Here is a 20,410-nt window from a genome sequence, read left to right on the forward strand (position 1 = left end):
GTAAGTGGTGTTGCAGGAGTGGAAAAGCAGAACAGACCGTCATCTTCAGTGCAGTTTGTGCTAAATGTGTGTCTAATGCTCTTGGGAGAGAACAGGCCAAAGGGGATGTTAGAGGAAAAATGCTACCATGAATAGAAAGAAACAATGTTATTCCCAGAGTCTCTGTAGAAGTATTTTCCTGAAGTGCTTTACTGGTTCAGGATAAACTTTGACTGTGATTTTTTTTTTGGTTGGAAATTACAGTTTTCAGTCCCCTGTGTGCTATGGTAGTGTTTGTCTCAGCTGGAGTTCAGGCATGGTCTGTACACACATGCCCACACATATGCAGTAAAGATCATCTTTGTGCAAAGTTGATTTCCTTTCTGACAGCCTGATTTTTAGGAATTAATTTTACTTAATGACGAAGTCTGTGCTTAATGTGATTTGGGACTGTCAGTGGATGCTGTGATAGATGTTTATACATCATTGCAAGTATTCAGTCCTTTGCTTTTGGTTGGTAATGATACTGTTTTAAACATATGATTGAAAACTTCAAGGGTAGGTTTCTGCCTGAAAGGAAAGTGCTGGGGGAGTGTGCAATTTTCTTTTGAAAGAGGGAGAGGATAGGATGTAAAAAATTTTTGTTAATTGTATCTTGAGAGTGTCTTTAAGGGGTTCATCAACTGGGTGGGAACTAGACTTTGTTATTTGCTCTCCTTCAGTAAAGTAGCCTCTTGAGTGTTCCAGCAGGACCCAGTTCCACTGGCTCTGACCCTTTGAAGTGAGCCTAGGCTGTTGCCATCTGTTCAGCCTCTTTAAAGCACATGTGACACAGGTCTGTGTTGGTTATCCTGCTGAAAAGCGAAAGGTGACTTGCCTTCTAAGGATGAAGGTCCCTTTTCAGAAGGGTGGCAGAAAGAGGCCTGTTTTTGTCATGTCCTCCTTGATGTTCCCTGTCCTTCACTGATGTTCATTTCCAAATGTTCTTGGAGTCCTAGGGTCTCCCACTCCCTTGGATCCGGGTGATGGAACTCTTCAAGAGTGTAGCTTCTTTTCTTTATTCCTCTGTTCTTATATAGGGGGGAAAATAGGGCAGGAGAATGTCCTGGGGAAAAAAGAGAACATAAAGCCCGTCCTGTTGGTGGGTTAACTGCCAAAGCAAGAAATTCTCAATTTGGTTTATGTGCAGAAGCATGGTGCTCTGTCCCTGAGTGAACTGCATTCCAGTACAGGGATGCCAAGCTCATGCACTGTTCCCTAGGTAATGATATTTTTTTACTGTTGCTCCCAGGAAAGCGATTGTGCATGAAAGGAATTAAATGGCACGAAGCTTTGTGTTTAGCAGGGGACAGGAATCAATGGCTCCAGGAGCATGTTAGTTGTTAGTTTATAGATGCTGCCCCATTAGCACCCGTGCAGATTGGAACTGAGGGGAGAAATCTCCAAAGCCAGAGAATGAAAGGCGAGTTACATTATTTACCAGAGCTGGTTCTGATATTTTGGCACTCTTAGCAGGGGTTTATAGCCAAGTGGCTGTTTGTCATGAACAGCCTTGTCCCTGAGTTTGTTCTGTGGAACTCTTTTTAATTTCAGAACACCAGCCTGTTGCATGGCTGTTGGCATCACAACATTGACTTAGCACCTGTGCTTTGTCAGCACCAATGGATTCTGCCTGTGTGCAGCTGTGGGCCAGAGTGGGACTGCTGGTGTGATCTGTTATTAGAACCTAAAGTCAGTCTGCAGTTTGAGAACCAGGCTTGTCTCGAGTGCAGACTTAAACTGCAGTGTCTAATTGAAAGAGATCTGGCTCTTTCTCACAGTTTTGTTTTCCTCCCCACCTGCTCTGCCCTCCAAACTGAATCAGACACTTAAATAAACATTCATCAGAAAAGGCTGGACTTTCACCTTTTAGAAGTCCTGTGTAAGAGCATCCATGTAGTATACCTCAAAAGCAGAGAATTAGTCTTAATGTAGTTTTATGCTTTTTGGAGGCAGACTTTTCTTTCATTGCTCCAGGGTAATGCCATTAGTGTAAGAGGACAAAAAAAAAAATTTCTGTTTTCCTGTACCCTCAGTTCACCATACAGTAATGTTTTCACCTTTTGAAAACATCCTTTGTTGAGACCTTTGAATAGACTTTGTCATGTGAATGGTGTGAATAAACCTATTTAACCAAACGTCAAAGATATGCTTGGAGTGATTGCAATTCAGCAGTTTCTGTGATTGTTTACATGTGTCTGTGTTGGCTTTTAGGTTTGTTTCAGCTTTTAAACTGTTATCTCAGTTTCAAGGCCTCATTTCAGATTTGCTCTTGCTGTGTTTCCTCTATGCTGGAGGGAACCAGCTACTCGACTGGTGAGTGGAAGCTTGCTGAGATGCTCTTTAGAGATCTTGATGTCCTAAATAGTAGTCTCTAACCTGAAACACTCCCCCATAGATCATTTTTGGAAAGGTTGCAGAACTGCCTTGCTTGAGCCTTTGTGAGAATCCGATGTAAAGAGGTCAGATGTTCCTTGGAAAAACCAGACCAATTTTATGTGAACTTCTGGGGGATACTTTACATACAAACATATAAAAGGATACATGTTTAATTTACAGCTTCCTGACAAATCAATAGCCAGCCTGGTGAAATTTTACTACTCCTGGAAGAAGACAAGGACTAAAACTAGTGTGATGGACCGTCATGCTCGTAAACAAAAAAGGGAACGTGAGGAAAGGTAGGTTTGCAAGCAGAAGGGCTGTGTATTGCCACACACTGATTTCCTTAGTCTATCCCAGAAATTCCTGTTAGCTTGTAAGAAACTAGATGTAGGATTTTCCCAAAACGTTTCCTGGTACCACACCTTTCCCCACCCCTCTTCCCTGCTGTGCATGTTTTGCTTTGCTTAAAGCCAAAAGGCAGTTGGCAGTTAGCTGTGTTCAGTTTTTTGACACTGCAATTCCTGATTGCCCTGTAGTGCACTGGTTACAGTCCCACCATTCTAGAACTTTTTCTCTGAAACTGCTTGAGGGTTGGGAAATTGAAATTAAAGCTGTTTACAATCTGCTTGGCACTGTTGTCAGCAGAGCCAGAAAAGTTGATAAGCAGGACAGTAAAAGGAATTAATGAAAGAGCTGAAATCTGCCTTTATTTCCTCCATGTGATGCTCAGCAGAGTGAGAACGTGCACCTGATACAGGAAACAAGCTCCAGTGCAGGACCCCTCTCAGCCTGTGTCTGTACACGCACAGACCCTTCCTCTCCTGCCCCTTAGAAAACTGTGACCAGCATAAGGCTGCCAGGCCAAGCTCTGTTCTCTGAGAAGGATGAAGTTAAGGCTCTGGTTTTGAGTGACTGAGAAGAGGGTAGCTGTCATGGTTTAGCATAGTTTGGGCTTTTAGTTAAAGAGGGCTCCATCAGCCACAGAAGTGATTCTTTTGCAAAGAGGTGCTTACAGCTTCCTCTAGACCCGACAGAACCAATCAACTGGCTAGTTTGAATATTGGCAACTTTTTTAAGCCACTTGAGAAGCTTGACACGCCTCTGTGATCCACATTTAAGAATGACCAAACCACTACATTAGCACAGGGGAACAGCAAGAGCTGTTCCAGGGAATGCTGGGTGCTTTGGGATTTGGGTGAGGCTGGTGGTGTTCAGGAGGTCATTAGCTACTGAGCTTTAGCAGATGAGCTTGACTCATGCTTTTTCTGCAAGCTCACCCTCCTAGATACCCATGCAAGCCCTTGAAGGTAGGTCAGCCAGTGGCCTTGTGCATATTGCTGTACGTATCTTTACAGTTACTGCCACTTGGTGACTTCACCTAGTTCTGGAGCTGAAAAAGCCTCAGAAATGCAGAGGTTTCAGGTGACTGTGAGGAAAACAATCCCTCTGAACAACAGCAACTCCGTCTGCTTGATGCAGTGCCTTCTCAAGCTGCTCTAAAATGCAGTTAATGTCTTTGCAGACCAAACTTGAGGTGTGCCAGCCTTTGGAAGACTTGTGACATAATTGGGCAAAATTCTGCAAAAGCCTTTCCCCTCAGAGGAGGTGTTGCATTTTCCAGTTGGATGTTTGCTGGCTCCACTGCATATGAGCAAGTCTTGTTGGGGAAGGGGGAAGAAATGTGTTTCTAGGATTGAGCTGTGCTACACCAATGACTCACTCAACCTCTCCCATCTCTCCATTAGGTCAGCAATACTTGCTTAACAGGCAGGGCCAGGGAGAATACTGCCAGCCAACTTTGTCCAGTATTTGGGTGGCTTTCTTTGACCCGAGTCTCTTGTTCTCTTCTCTTCTCTTCTCTTCTCTTCTCTTCTCTTCTCTTCTCTTCTCTTCTCTTCTCTTCTCTTCTCTTCTCTTCTCTTCTCTTCTCTTCTCTTCTCTTCTCTTCTCTTCTCTTCTCTTCTCTTCTCTTCTCTTCTCTTCTCTTCTCTTCTCTTCTCTTCTCTTCTCTTCTCTTCTCTTCTCTTCTCTTCTCTTCTCTTCTCTTCTCTTCTCTTCTCTTCTCTTCTCTTCTCTTCTCTTCTCTTCTCTTCTCTTCTCTTCTCTTCTCTTCTCTTCTCTTCTCTTCTCTTCTCTTCTCTTCTCTTCTCTTCTCTTCTCTTCTCTTCTCTTCTCTTCTCTTCTCTTCTCTTCTCTTCTCTTCTCTTCTCTTCTCTTCTCTTCTCTTCTCTTCTCTTCTCTTCTCTTCTCTTCTCTTCTCTTCTCTTCTCTTCTCTTCTCTTCTCTTCTCTTCTCTTCTCTCTTGTCTGGTTTTCTGCTCCCCATCCTGGTGGTTGGGTTTTTTTTGTTTTAGTTTTCCAGTTTTCTTACTAATTTATTGGGGGAGGGGAACTATTTTATATGCAGTATGTGTTTGTCTTGTACTATGTAGTTTAGGGTCTTTTAATACTACCTCTCTATTTTTCTTCTGTGCTCACAAATGAAATTACTCCAGTTGAGAAATACACCTCTCAGTACCTATGCCTGTTTGCTGGGAAAAGTAGCACCTCAGACCATCTGGTGAAGGGGAAAGAACTGAATGGGCTGCCATGTGCTGTAATTTTGTAACCTTTGAGGAAGGCAGCTGGATTGCAAATGCTTAACTTGATTTACATCTGCAGTGAGCTAAGCACCAGGCCATCAGCTTGATGTTTGATTTCTCTTCTTCTCTTCCATTATGTAAAAACAGTCAAACCCCTACACCCCCAAGGGATTTGTCAGCACTGCATGCTGGGTGAGTTTAGGGTCCCTGGATTTTCAGGTTGTACTGTGCCAGTCGGTGTTGGCAGAACTTCAGAAGTGTTCTTTGGTTATAGCAATCAGTGTCTACAACTGCAGAAATGAAGGGGTGGGCTTTAATCTAGTTCATGTCTAGGGAACTTGCTAGAATACAAGAGCAAACTGTCAGCATAGCAAAGACTGTTGTGAAAAGGCTGAAATCTGAACCCAGGTGAGAATGCAAGGAAGTTCTTTTGGAGATGGGGATGAGAGGAAGCAATCTGAGGTATCTCACTCAAGTACCTCTATATCCCTTTTGTGACTAGGCAGGGAAATTCCCCAACCCCTCAGATTGTCACTAATACAACTCCCAGTGCATTCAGGTTTTCAGCAGCTGTTCTAAGTTGTATGTGAGGGGCTTTGTCTGTGCAGCTCTGGGAGGGGATGCCTGGGAATTGATTCCCTGGAATCATCATTACCCAGACTAAGTCTTGTGAATCAGCTGGTGAGCCAGGTGGCTTGGGAGAGCAGAAGTGGCTTGTACAAGTGACTGCTCTTGTGGAGAAGGATGGCAGCCTGTTCCTCCTTAGGATGTGGCTGCAGCAGGGAGATGGCCATGTGAGTGCTACAGCCAAGCTCACCAGCACATGCTGTGCCTGCTATTCCCTGCTCCCTGTGTGCACAGCCCTGCCCTGCACTGGAGCTGTGACATGCCTGCACCAGTTGATGCTCCTCAGCCTAGGCTATGAAGTTTGACATGACAAAATAGGTTTATTTTTTTCATTAAAAAAAAAAAAGCTTGGATTACATCAGCTTATTTCTTCTGTTTCTGGGCATCATCTCAAATGGTGCAATTAACTTTGGTTGTGTACAGTACAAAAATGCTAAATGATGAAAATGCATTTGATTTAATGTCTGATTAAAATTCCACTGAAGCCAGACTGGACAGGTGTGCCAAGGTCACTTTCAATATGGCCCCAATTTTATGCCTATTATTACTCTGTAACTGATAACATCTTTTTCTTTTCCAGGGGAGAATGAAATGTGAGGCTGTCACTGAAAAATAAAACAGAAAAACCTAATGTTTATTGTGTTTGTTTTTGAGGGAGTTCATCTTGTGCATGTCTGTTTTGCTAAATATTAAGGAGTTGTATGAAATCTGTTTTTTAGCTACTTAATGTATTTATTTCTTTGTCTCAGTTTGCCTGAAGTAAAAATGCTAAGTGTCCCGTGTTCTTCAAAAGATAACTTGTGAAATTAATTTCATGTCTCTTGCCTTCATCTGTGTAGATTTATTTTACCTAAGTACGCTGCTGAGAAGTGTTCCTGTATGTACTATCTTCAGAATTAAGAATTTATTGACTTAAACCAAAACCAAATAAAATCAACAGCAAAAAAAACCACCAACCCCCCAAAAACCCCACATCCTGGGAATAAAACTAATGAAAGCTGTTGGGCTTGCTATGGCATTCATGCATTTGTTTTAGCATGTTATTTATAGAAAAAGAGAGCCTCACAAACTAATACAGTACTGTTTGCTTTTGTCTTCCAGTGAGGATGAAATGGAGGAAGCAAATGGAAATAACGCTATTGACATTGAAGTTGAACAAAACAAGGAGAGCAAAAAGGAGGTATAATTCTTTTTCTTACTCCTGTAAAAATGAAAATGTTTACTTACTAGTTACTTTATGTAGAATCTAATTTTCTTTTTGTGCTTTGTATAGTTGTCATACAAGAAAAGAAGAATTGTCTTCAGAATTATTCTTAGATCAACACAAGTATAGATAAATAAGTTATTTATCTATTATTATCTATTATATCTCCATTATGGATAGAGCTGGGAAAATTTAAGACTTTACATCCCATGATAATATACTGTGTGATTGTTTCCAGTCTCTTATCCTCTTTTTGGCTGTGTTAGCTTAAACCACCACCCTTAGTGGTTTACATCAACCTAACTGCATGGAGATGGAGTAGAAGCACATTCCCCTGATTCCCCTGTGGAGATGGCTTGGTGGAGGGGAAATACATCCTTTTATTCTAGGTAGACCAACAAAAGTGTGTTTATGTACACGTTAGGCTCTAAGGTATATTCCTAATGTATTGAAATCCCCATCAATAGTTGTCATTTCAGTAGCACCAGGATTGCAGCTATATTTGTGAAAAGTAAAGGAGAAAGTTTTTGTGACCAGTTAATTTTGTCTGGCAGAGTGGCCTTAACCTGTTGTTATGTCAGCTCAAAATGTAGTACTTGCATCTCACTTCAAATACTTAATTTTCAATGGGCATAGAGTTCTGGATGAAAATAGTCACACAAATACAACAGTTTTGAAAACCTAGCCTACAGGAAAGCATGTACTTCATCTTCATGTATATAACCTGCATGTTACCTGTTACTAAATAAAAACACCTCGTTCAGCAGCGTGGGTTGTATGTGTGAGTGAGTTACAGGAAAATGCTTAAGGCCTTCTCTCCTTGAAGTTAGCTCCCTTTCCTGGTTTCTTCTAGCCTGATTCCTTTCCCACAGTCATTCTATTTCATTTCTTAATTTTTTTAAAAGATCATATTTAGGGAAAACCTACTAGAAATATTTAAAAACATGATCCCACACAGTCAAAAAAAAAGTCCCAGAGCAACAGTTTTGTCAGTCACTGTCAGTGAGATTAATGTCTCCAACAAATAGTTTTGAATGGAAATAACTGAAAAATCACAACATTCCCATCTGCTCTTCTCCCACGTTGAGAGTGCTCTAGAATTTCCAGGAAAGTTTAGCTGTTGTTTCCACTGAAGGAACCAGCACCCTTAATGTCTTCCTAGGGGCAGAGTGGATGAGAAACCATTTGTATTAATCATTACAAGAAACTGAGTTCTCAGAAGTGTCAGCAGGAAGCTCCCAGACAGGAAGGGTTCTCACTTGGCTAAGTTGCAGCTGTGTACTGCAGCTCTGTAGTGTTTTGTAAATAATACTGTTGTCTCATTCTTCGTCATTTTAATAAATTTACAGTTTAGACTTTTCTGTAAGCTCTTCAAAAGCTTGCCTCTGTAAAAGAGCTCCCTTCAACCCCTTTTATTACTTCTTCTTCCCAACCAATGCTGACATGTTATGAATTTGCTGCAGAAGAGGGAAAGGTAGTTCTTCACCAACTTGGCTGCATCTCTTGTAAGGCCAAACCAGATCAGATGTCTGGTTTGGACAGTTACCATCAAGACATTTTTGCAGAAAATCTTAGTGTGGGAAAAGGCTTTGTGCCCTCCTTGTCATGCTGGTACAGGCCATGGCCCTCCAACCAATATGAAACTCATGGAACATATGCAGTCTGGCTGTGTATGCCATGGCAGGCAGCCCTGTGGGGACTCTGTTGGACAGGGATTGTGCTGGAGGGCAAAATGAAGCTGACAGCCTTCATAGCCTGTTGAGAGTTTAGCTGGGGTTGTTCAGGCTGGAGAGGAGGAGACTCAGGGGAGACCTTTATCACTCTCTACAACTACCTGAAAGGAGGTTGTAGCAAGGTGGGAGTTGGTCTCTTCTCCCAGGCAATCAGTGACAGAATGAGAGGAAATGTCCTCAAGGGAAGGTTCAGGTTGGACATCAGGAAGAATTTTTTCACTGAAAAGAGTGGTTAAGCATTGGAATGGGCTGCCTGGAGACACAGTAGAGTCACCATCCCTGGAGGTGTTCAAGAAACAGCTGGACGTGGCAGTTAGTGCTATGGTTTAGTTGACAAGGTAGTGTTTGGTCAAAGGTTGGACTCCATGATCTTGGAGGTCTTCTCCAACCTTAATGATTCAGTGATTCTGATTTTACAGTACCTGAACTCGGGGCTTATTGAAATGCCTTGAGAGAGATAGAGAGCAGGTAACCAGGAGGGGATAAGATCATTCTTGATAATGAGGTTTCTTTTAAGGATGTGGTCAGATGTGCAGGGGCTATTGTGGGCCAGCAGCCCAGTACTTTTACTGTAAAAAACCTCCCGGTCTCAAACCTGCAGAGATGGTTTCTTTCAGCTGTGAGACCTGGTGGTTGCTATCTGACTTGCCCAGTAACACTGGGATTTCTCAGAGTATCTGAAATCTCTCATCTGTTTCTTCTTTTGGGAATCATTGGAGGGGGAATCTTCTTTTCTCATTTTCTTCTTTACTTTCAGTGTTAGTGCAGCTGTTCGGGTTTCCTCACAAAGTGACTCCGTAATACTGAGGTCATGACCTAGACCTGCTTTCTTTGTATCTTCCTTGTTCCTGGAAGTGCCTCCCACTTCATCCTCTGCTACATAGCTTGAGATAGCTTTATCTTCTTTTTACATAGTGATATCTGAGGAAGGGAACTTTGTATTAAGGGGTATGTAAGACTGAAGTGCACTGGATAGCAGTGGCAATATCTAAATAAACAGGAGAACTGCTAAATCCCTTCTAAATCCCTTCATTTTAATTCTCTCTGATTTTCAAAAATTGATTTAGTTCTAGAGAGAAATGTGTGTGGCCAGGAAAGAAGAGTTTCCAGGACAGAGTAGATGTTCCAGTTTTTGCTGGGGCCTAGAGGCATTTGGAGCTGTCAAAAATTGTTCTGCTGGAGCTCTGGTTCTTGTCCATAATACAAAAGAGCTTTGCATTTTTTGACCGGTGTAAAACAGTCATTTGAAACTGCTTTCATTTTTCTTTAATGTTGAGGGTTCTGGGATGTTTGCACTGCAGGCATTCCATGTTGGTCAACTGACAGCCTGAACCTGTAGTGAGACATTGCTGTGTGGTCCTGGGAAGCAGTGTATGTAGATGAAATATGAGTAGATCTGAAGTGCCTATCCATGCTGAATAATTTACCTGGCTCAGTTATCAAAGTGCTTCCTTCTGAAGCAGAGTTCAGAGCTTGCCTCACTTGTTCATAGCTCAACCAGTCTGGTTTCTCCTGCTTACCACTCCCATCTGCAAAGAGAAATAGGGGTATCCCTCCTGCAATGGCAAGAATTATCTCTGGCCTTGCCCTAGGAATCATATCTCACGGAATACTTTGTACCAATGGACAGCAGAAGAAGGTTGAGAGCAGGCAATCATCCACATTGCTGCTGCTATGGAGCTCTGGCGTTTGTGCTCATGAGGAGGGTGGAAGCTTTTATCTGTGGCAGCTGTGCTGGAGTCCTTTGGGAGTCAGAACCTCATGCTTACTTGGGGTTTCGTCCTCAGCCTCGTGTGGTTTCAAGTGCAAGCATTCAATGCTCACTAATGAGCAAATGCTACAAACTGTAAAACTACATGTAGCTGCAAATTAGGAGGAAAACAATAGCACCGAATGAAGCCAGTGTGTTTAAAGCTGGCAGTGATCAGGTAGAGGATTCAGATGTACGGCCTTCCCTGTCTGCTTTTTCTCTCTTTGCCACCCTTCTTCTGTTCTGTGTTCTTGGCCAGGTTCCAGTCACTGGGTAATAAATCTTGGGTATGAGTTGATTGTTGAATATAACTTCTGGAGGAAATGGTTTTGCTATCTTAGAATCAGGTGTACTCTTGAAGAATCTGGAGTATAGTGTCCTGGCTATCTACCTGTCTTTGCTTTAGACATAAAGGATAAAAATAGTAAGTGGTCTGTGAAATACTCCTTTTCCAAAAAAGATTTAAAGTTTATTTTAGGCACAACTGCACCATTTTGATGGAACAGTTGATACACAAATGCTATGCAAGAAAACCTGGCTTCCTAGAAATGGTGTCACGATCTAAGAATTACCCCATTGTCACCTCACTCCTTTATCCTTTGCCTTGAAATAAATCTGGTTTATTCCTTCTCCTGTCTGGTAGGTAGTAAAACAAGTCTCAGTAAACTGTTTAGTTGTGTTCTTTCTGTCTCCACACTTCACTTTGTTTCCTTCTGGTGTTCAGTTAAACTGGTGTGTTCAGACCTGATGATGAAAACAAGAAGAAGGAGTTTGAAAATAACCAGGACATTTAACTGCAGCAAAATTGGGCATCTGTCTCCCAAAATGAGAATGGGCAGAGAAGGCAACCACAGTATCTCTGTAAACACTGAAAGCTGTTAAAGAAAATGAGAGATTTGTATAAGACAGTTTGTGTGACGTGCCACTTAAAGCAAAAATGTCTTCCTGTCTGCAAACTGGCTTTGTCATTCTCCAGCCTTTGATGATGGCTCAAAGTCAGAGTCACAGAATGGTTTGAGCTGGAAGGGATCTCTAAAGATACCTAGTTTTGTAAAATGACTGACTGCTGTTTGCCAGGTGCCACCTGCTGAAACTGTCCCTCAGGTGAAGAAGGAGAAGCACAGTACACAGGCCAAGAACAGAGCAAAGAGGAAACCTCCCAAAGGAATGTTCCTTTCCCAGGAAGATGTGGAGGCTGTTTCCGCTAATGCAACAGCTGCTACCACTGTACTCAGACAACTGGACATGGAATTAGTCTCAATCAAACGACAGGTATGAACGGGATTGTACAGGAGTTACTGCTGGGTTTGCTGGTAGTGCCTTTTGCAGTCTGCAAAGTTGGCAGGAATTTGTAGCTTGGCAGTGATGATGCACAATGCTACGTGCCTTAGTTGATAAGCTGCTGTCCTTGTGCTCTGAATGCAGCTCTGGGTTTTACATCTCTTGTGTTTTAGTTCTGTGGGCAAGCCTACTTTAGACCTGAAGTGAAGCAAGGAAACGTTCACAGCAGGGACTTGAAGGAACATTTGTTGGCACTTTGCATTTTTTGCAGTTCAGAATTCCTTCTATTTTAACTGTAACTTTCCTGTGGTGACATTGGTTTCAGCAGCGTCTGATTTCCATCTACAGCAGCTGTTTCCTTTGCCTTTTCATGTGGTACTTCTAGAAGTGGCAGATATGTTTGGCTTAGTCTTTCCTAGACAGGTATCATACAAACTTCCTATGTACCCTTTGCTTCCCTGATGGATCTAACAAATGTTTTTCAAGTATTTGTGAGTAAATACAGGTTTGCTACATGACTTTGTTGCCTAGATCTGAGAATTTTGCAGTTTCTAAAGCAGAGATCTGTCTCAAGCTCTTTATTAAACTTAATAGAATTGGTATTTTGGCCTGAAGCCTTTTTCTTGGCACTCTGGGAGAACCTGAACTCTTCAGCAGTCTTTGATCCATTACTTGCTGCAAATGGAGTTGGTCTTCTTATGCTGGGCTTTATACAGACCTGGAAGTTGGGGCAGTTCTTGCTCCAAATAACTTGTAGACAGCAGAGAATAAATTAAATGGGATCTTCTGATTTGCCAGCTGCTCCTGCTTTACATGATTCCAATATAGCAAACTCTCTTTTTTGGAAAAGGCAGGCTGTGAGAAAAACTGGAAGACTGAGCTTGTCAGGTTCCTGCCAAGGCTGCTGGAAAAAACCTTGTCCAAAGATATTTATTAATCCTTCTTAAAGGCATGAAACTTTCTTTTCAGATTCAGAATATCAAACAGACAAACAGCGCACTCAAAGAAAAACTTGAAGGTGGTATAGAACAATACAGACTTCCAGAGGTGAGTTTTTCTGGCTTTTGTTAATTGTGAAGATAAATGCTAATGAAGATAAATGCTAAGTTAATTCCTTGTTGTACTTTTGAGAGGTTTTTGTGAGCTCAGATACTAGTGAAAGTATATAAATAAAGTTACCTAATTTTTTTATTTTTTTTTTCTGTTTAGGTCGTCCAGAAATTTAATGCACGTTGGACCACGGATGAGCAGCTTCTTGCTGTGCAAGGTATGGCACTACAAGTTTATTTGTACTTCAGTTGTTGATAGCCAAAATCCTGCTGCATTTCAGAGCTGAGTTTCCCTTCAGTGGCTAATGAGGAGGATTTTGACATTGCCGTGTACTAATGCCTGAAGAATGTACTTGAACAAGGAAACAATATTCCCCCTTCCCCTCCCTGGGCAATACAAATGGAATTGTGTGAAAGTTGGGAAATAATGTCTGCTTGTCCAAGCTTTCAGAAAGTGAGACTCTGCTGGAGTCACTGCTGTGCTCTTTGCCTGTGTAACTGTTTCAAGCAGTACAGGCAGATTTACACAGGTCTTGTACATTTGACTCTGCCCATCTTCTGCTACACCTCTATTTTCTTCACTTCTCCAGGGCTTGTTTTAACTATGTCTCTTGCCCAATTTAGACTTTTTTTTTTATCCTGGATTAATCTGAAGAAGCTTTGAAACCTTGACAGAAGTTCAGCTTTGGATCTTTATGCTGTTACTTGAGCCTGATTTGTGGTCTTTGTGGAAATAACACACTGCTTTTGTTTCTCTTTTTGTTGCTTTTAGCAATCAGGAAATATGGCCGAGACTTTCAGGCAATCTCTGATGTGATTGGAAACAAATCTGTGGTGCAAGTGAAAAACTTTTTTGTAAATTATCGACGTCGTTTCAACATAGATGAAGTTCTACAGGAGTGGGAGGCAGAGCACGGTAAAGAGGAGACAAATGGAACCAATAGCCAGAAGCCTGTAAAATCCCCTGATAATTCCACTAAAATGTCTGAAGAGGAAGATGAGGTAAATCCAATTTAAAAGTCACGTGAAATTCCCAATCTGAGCTCAGTTCAGATAGATGTGTGTGTGTGTATTTATATATACACGGTCTTTGCAAAAGCCATTTTTGTCAATTTCAATCTGTGCATATTTCACTTCATCTGGATATACAATTCTACTACTGATTTGGGGAATTGGGAAGTCCAGGCTTGTATAAAAGTGGAAGGAGAGCAGTAAATTTGTAGCCCTCTGACAGTATGTGTATGTCATCAGAGCGTGGATGTTTTAATACCTCTTACCGCCAAAATGCCATGCATCTTCATCTCACTTGGATCTTTTCCCTGCACTCAGTTCTCCCAGCTCTTCTAGGTTTGGCTTTGTGGGACCATAGTGTCTTCTGAGCCAAAGCTTGCTCTTTCATTTCCAGTGAGTGGTTTCACTCAGATAAAGGGAAGAAAGCTATAAACAAGATGAGTGTGTGAAACTTCACTCTGGAATTACCTAAAGGCAAAGTTACCTGGATTTTACAGCTGTTTCTGTGAAGACAGAAATCTAGGAACAGCCTCTCCTTGATGGAGGTTCACAGAGTTAACACTTCTCCAAAGGCTGTGTAGATTTGAAGTTAACAAAGACTGTAGGATGTTTAAGTATGGTAGTTAGTTTAAAAAATATAGTATTAATACAGTCTTGCAGAAGAAAACCTTGGTAGAAGTTTGTGTGTTAAAAATGTCTGATCAAGGACTCCCTTTGGCCTAATTTATAAGACAACTTAGTGCAAAAGCTGTGTATTGTAAATGCAAGCACAGTCAATAGCCCAAGGCAAATTTTGGTTGTGCATGGAGTAAAGACTTCTCAGTGTGCTGTATATTTTTGTTGCTCTGATTAGGGCTAGATCACTTGGACATTGTCCAAAAACATCCAAAAAGCAGAACTTCACTGCTTCACAAACCTTAATAACAGGCAATTCAGAGATGCTTATATTTGGGAACTAAGTCCAAAGGTATGACAGATGAACAAAACCACACTCAGAAAACTTGCCTTCACAGGAGTGTGTGAGTGAAATTATCCCATTCTTCCAGAAGTGGAATGAGAAGTGGAGCAAAGCAGCATTGGTACTAGTACATATCCACCAACTTGAAAGATACATGGCTCTTGTCACTGTCTTTTCCTGTGACCTGTAGAATTAATGTTGGCAATGCAGAGCTTTTCTTTTCTGAGCCCTCTGAGATTCTTCCTAGCTTCAAATACACCCTTGCTTCTGAAAGTTGAGGTCAAAAAAGGGGAGTCTCACTTGACACAGGGAAAAAATGGCTTCAGCAGGAAGTGTGTGGATGTGTGTGGATACCAGAGCAATGAGGATCCCAAACGAGTTGGGAGAGTGGAGGCTTGACAGCAAGGTCTGGTAAAGTAATTACTAGAGCAGCAGTCATGATCCCCAGATTAGTGATGGAAAGTGCCCACTCTGGAGCAGAGCAAGTGCTGAGTGGTGGGAACCAGACCAAAAGAAGCTGTGAGTGTGGTGCTCCTGCCTTCAGAGGTAGCATAAGCACAGTGCTGACTGGCTGCCTGTCTCTGTGGTTCTGGGGCAAAGTGAAATGTCATTGGGGTTATGACACAAGTGACCTGCATGGGCTGGGAGTGGGTTCCTGGTCCCTCCTGAGCTGTGCAGCACTGCATGGCTGGTGCCTGCTCTCGAGGGCACTTGCACAGGCAGTATCTGGTCAAGTCAGGTGGAGTCAGCAGTAGCCAGAAGACTTTGCTGGCCTAACAGTGAAATGCCTCGGGTGCTTTCTTCCTTGGCATGCCTGGCTGTCTGGCCACCAGCCTAGTGAAAGGTTCATCAGGCCTCTGAGGGCTTTGGGCTTTTCCATAGCCTGTGGTTACAGTTCCTTTTCTTTGAAAGGGAGAGGTGAGGCTGCTGTTTATAAAGCAGCATTGACTTCTGTCTTAATTCCTGTGTGTTTACAATCCCAGCAACAAATCCGTGTGCCTCAGAGTAGGGAAAGCTGCTGGAATTCCTTCCATGTGCCAGGGTTGTCTGTTTTGTCACTGTCAGTACCATGGATCTGGGCTGAAGTTTGGAGATGCAAGAAACCCTATGTGTATTCATTTTAAACTAAACATCTGCTTTTTCTCCCCCTTCCCTCCAGGCTACTTCTGTTCTTGATGTCAGATATGCATCTGCTTCGTGAGAAGGTGCTGTAGCCTAGAACAATTTGTGTTGACTACTGTGTTATCCAGGATATCAGGTATTAGCAAACCTCAGACAGCCATCTGCATCATATCTGTGGACAAGCAGCTATTACCAAAAAAAAAGGCAAACGCTTCCAGTCCTGTGCTACATCTGCCTTAATCTCCCCTCATTCCTCCATACTGCCTCCACTTTCTTTCAAAAGCACCCAGGTAGTTCAGCTCTCCATTTCACCAACGTCATGCTTAAGCATGGGGACTTCTAGAACCAGTAACACCTGTCTATAAATTTTGACCAACCTTCAAAACAAGGAGCTCCTTAGCAGCCCCACAGTAACTCTACACATTAGGAGTTCTTAAAATACTTGGTCCGTAGGGTATAAGTATGTATTGCTGCATGGCCTTGTGGTCTCCGCTTCCTGTGTATTCTTACGATGACACTATGATTAGTGAGCTTTCTATAAAGGAGGGGCCTGTGCACATGCCAGCCGTGTCAGGTTTGTTCTGCAATGACAGGACATATTAGCAAGCAATCATGAATAACGCAAAGTGATAGGAAATGTTATTTCTAAGGTTTGGTCAGTCCAAGGTTGTAGATGTAACTCATTACACTTCTGGTTTGTGCAATTCTTTTCACTGTATTTGTGTGTTCTTGCTTCATAGAAAGCTCCCTAACTGAGCATTTTATTCCTGTATATTTTAATGGCTTTTATTTAGTGCAAAAGGGAATACTTAACCTGAAACTGTTTGATACGCTATTTAACCCCTGGCATTCAGCATTTGCATTGTAACTTGTTAAGTGAGTGCTACACAACTTTCTTTTTCCTGATCCTCTGTGGGATTAAGTCAAAACAACTTTCTCTGGTGCCTCTCCTTTTGGGGAATATGTGCCTTTTTGCATTTGGCTACCATAGATCACTTTCTGTCCCAGTGTCTCATTCCTCTTCAGAGCGCTGTTTGCCAAAGACATCAAACTGCTTCTCCCACTGGAAGGTTTGGATGAGGGTTGGAGCACAAAATTCAACCTTCAAGAGTTTTTGGTTTCTTGGAAGTGTAATGGAGAAGAACTGGGTTAATTTTCATTGGCCATTTTAACCCTTCTGAAGCACACATTGCTTTCATGTTCTGAACCAAAATATGCAATTTAAAATCAAAGAGGTGCTTTTCCAAATACTTGGTGCATGCAGCTTTCAAATCCCAGCCATCTGCTTGGGTGGCCCGTGCTGTGGCCTGTCTCGCTGGCTTGTACTGGAACTGTTCTTGCAAGTCCTGTGGGAGGACTTTGCACCTTGAACAAGGTGGTTGCTGACTGCCGAGCTGACAGTGTCCAGGAAAGCTAGAAGCAGCAGTATTACTTCTTGTCTAGTGGAAAGCTGCAAAATAACACTAGTCACAAAGCATTTAAAAATGGTTAATTTAATGCTGTTGGAAGAAACCACCAGGTGTCTTTGCAGGTGGAAAAAAGGACCTTCCTTGCCTCTCTTCCTCTGCCAAGGATTCAAGCCAAGATGGCACACAGTGATGTACAGCACCAGCCTTTCTTAACACAGCTTGAAATGAGCTAGCCCATGGCCTGGCCTGCAGCTGAGGTTGGTGGAGCTCGGGGCCCAGCCCCGGACTTGGTGCTGAGGCTTGGCTGCTGGGCTGTGCCATGCTGTGTGCTGTGGTGGCTCCTGCTCTCTGTACCCGAGCGGGACAGGCTAATGCCAGCTGGGCAACAGAGCCGCCTCTGGCACTTCCCACAGTGTGGTCACAGCCCAAGGACAGGCAGGGGAGGTGGCCTCTTGTAGCACTGAGATGTGGTCTCCCCCTTGGGCCATGTGTGAGGAAAGTAATTCAACATCAGAAGCTGGGCAGCATCACACAGGCACAGAGCAGGTAGAGATTTCCTAGGGCAGGTTGGAGCGTGGAGCCCCAAAAGGGCCTGTTTCAGCCACTTGGCAGCTCTTTGGGAGCAGTTCCATTCTAGTAGCTCCAGAGAGATCCTCCGAGGTGATGGGAGGATGAAAGGGAGCTATTCCCTATCCTTTGTATTGCTGTTTGTGTCTCTGCAGCTGTTGTTGTGAACTGGCAGCTCTGGTGGCTCAGATATTCCTTCAGACCTGTGCCAGTTGGTGCTGGGAGTCTCTTGTGGGAAGGAGTGCTAGGTGTTAGCCAGTGTGAATTAGGAATAAAGACCGGGCAAATAGCACTGTGAATCCAGTTGACAGTTGTGGTGTAAAGCAATGCTGCTCTTTAGAAACACTCAAGTATTAAATATTAAGCCTCCTGCTGGTACCAGCGCATGGAGACAGGTGTGATGTGGGAGCTTGTATCCCAGCTGGGGGAACTCATCAGGAGAGGCTTCTGCTGGAGACTTAGGTACTTGTGAGGACTTCTCATTGGTTTTTGCCCTCAAATCTGTCCATCTTATGATCAGAAAAGTTGTGTTTTGGCTTCATCCCCATGGGGTAGGGGGAAATGTGTATAATTTGTGATATTAGGAAGAAAAAAGTTGTTTAATTACTTTCAGTTGACTGCTATCTTATTGTAGTTGATACATGCAATATAATAGCACTGTATTTTAAACGTTTAGTTTTTTACATTCTCTTGAACTATGTTTTTAAATGCGATAAAATCATTTTAGCTTTTGAAATGGTTTGACCTTGTTTAGGTGAAGACCCTCTTTTTCTTTTGTTAAATGGGTCAAGCATTAGATACATCAACTGGTTGCATTCTGACTAGAAGGGTCCACAAAGATAACTGCATAAGATAGAATATTCACTTAAATTTTGTTTCTTAAACTATCAATGTGAATGTCATAATTATATATATTTTGTGGAAAATGGGAAATTATTTCTCCTAAGTATAAGTTATTGTGCAAAATATGGTATCGTTAAAGAAAATGATAGTTTAAGTTTTAGTTTTAGAAATCTTAAAGATATAAAAGTGTATTGCATATGCATAAACAAATTTCATTTGTTCTATTTAATTTTTATGTAGTTGTGTAAAGTGCTAGGTAACCTTTTTTCACTTATCCATTAAAACAACCTTGTTACTTGAATATTCGTGTTTAACTGGTTTGAAACAGTGATCAATTTTTGTAATATAATCTTATAACCAAGGGAAAAAAATACATGCCTCAGTTGTGCTTAACAGTAAAGCAACAATGTACAATCAGATGCTTAAGACCATAGTAGCCATACCTGGTAGTGCAACCACAATGGTTGTGTCTCAATATATTTAATACCAATGGGGATAATGGTTTCTTAATATATTTTTACAAGTTTGCAACCAGGAAGACCCCATAAGTATCCACTAGAACACTTTTTTAATAGTTAAAATAAGAGTGAAACTCTTACTCTCTTAAAGCAGTGTCCTGACAAACATTTTTCTTTCCTGTACAAATACATCAGAAACATTATGTATGAAAATACGCTCATTGTCACTTTAAATTTCAGTTTTTATTCTATGAAATCGCTAATATGCTGTTGGTATTCTTGCACACCAAATATGAGCCAAACAGTGCATTACACTAACTTGATCACTGGATTTGTGAACAAAAATCTCCAAGTCATTGAAATGCAAAAATATCACAGGAGATTTTTTTTGATAATGCGTTTATTTTTCAAATTGGTATGAATTTGTGCATAGCCCATTCAGCAATGAGTGGGCTGATATTTTACAAAAAAAAAAGAGAAAAATTATTTTATTATCTCCAGCTTGTCTTCAGCAAGTCAAAATCTAGTGATCTTGTGCAATGCCCCTAAAGCAAATACTTTCTGCCACTCCCTGGATTAATGCAGCTTTTCCTGTTGATAGTAAAGCACAATTGCAGTGAAAGTTACAGTTCAGAAGATGGAAGGTCAGTATAGTCTATGCATGTTGTATAATAATGAGTGTTTACATTCATATTCTCCTAAAATAAAATTTATACTGGAGTGTATAGTATTCCATTATGTAGATTTTATCAATTTTGTTAACTGCTTATAGATTGCTTAAAAGAAGTTTTTTCAAGATTTTAAAAGATGTATAAGGTTAAGTTTGCAAATATAATGGAAATGCTGTATAGCTTTTGAAGTGACGAAATACTCGTTGGGATTTTAAAGAAAGTATGTTGTAATAATGCTGTTGTAAGTAATATTTTAAATGTCTTTTTTGCCTGTTTTCTATTATTCAGCACACTTACTGTGATGAATGTTCATAGCATTATAAAATTGCTTAGCCACTGAAAAGTAACATTTGGGTTTGGATTATTTTACTGTATGAAGAATTATAGTGGGGTAAATTCCTTTGTGAAATTCTACATAATTCATTTTTCTATGATTTCCAATGTTTGCTGACATCAAATAAAATTTTTTCAAGCCATTGATGTAATAAAATATGTAGTAAAATGTTACTGATGTAAAGTGTGGTTCCGATGTGTAACTGATCCCCTACCTTTCAGATTTTGGTCAGGAGATGCAAAAGGGGTTTTCCCCTTCCTGGCAGTGTCATCCCTAAGATAAGGATGACCTGAAGAATAAACTGCTGCCTCTTTGCTTCATGTAAAAAGCACTTGGCTTAACTGTACAAGTTAAAAGATTGCCACCTTTGTCCTACAATGAAAGAAACACATTTAAAATATGTAGGAAAAGG

The 20,410-nt window shown here is 41.5% G+C and overlaps 1 protein-coding gene across 1 annotated transcript in view; it reads left to right on the forward strand.

Moving 5' to 3' along the window:
• The window catches only part of RCOR1 (REST corepressor 1), an 81,485-nt gene extending 61,330 nt beyond the window's left edge, over positions 1–20,155 (forward strand). Inside the window, exons 6-12 of the mRNA XM_069018303.1 lie at positions 2,578–2,696; positions 6,710–6,788; positions 11,373–11,567; positions 12,546–12,623; positions 12,786–12,843; positions 13,398–13,627; positions 15,754–20,155. Coding sequence (XP_068874404.1) covers positions 2,578–2,696; positions 6,710–6,788; positions 11,373–11,567; positions 12,546–12,623; positions 12,786–12,843; positions 13,398–13,627; positions 15,754–15,795 — 801 coding nt within the window. The 3' untranslated portion in view covers positions 15,796–20,155. The remainder of the gene's footprint in view (positions 1–2,577; positions 2,697–6,709; positions 6,789–11,372; positions 11,568–12,545; positions 12,624–12,785; positions 12,844–13,397; positions 13,628–15,753) is intronic.
• Positions 20,156–20,410: the final 255 nt, after the last annotated feature.

The sequence above is a fragment of the Aphelocoma coerulescens genome, chromosome 5, assembly GCF_041296385.1.
Source record: "Aphelocoma coerulescens isolate FSJ_1873_10779 chromosome 5, UR_Acoe_1.0, whole genome shotgun sequence".
NCBI classification, from domain to species: domain Eukaryota; kingdom Metazoa; phylum Chordata; class Aves; order Passeriformes; family Corvidae; genus Aphelocoma; species Aphelocoma coerulescens.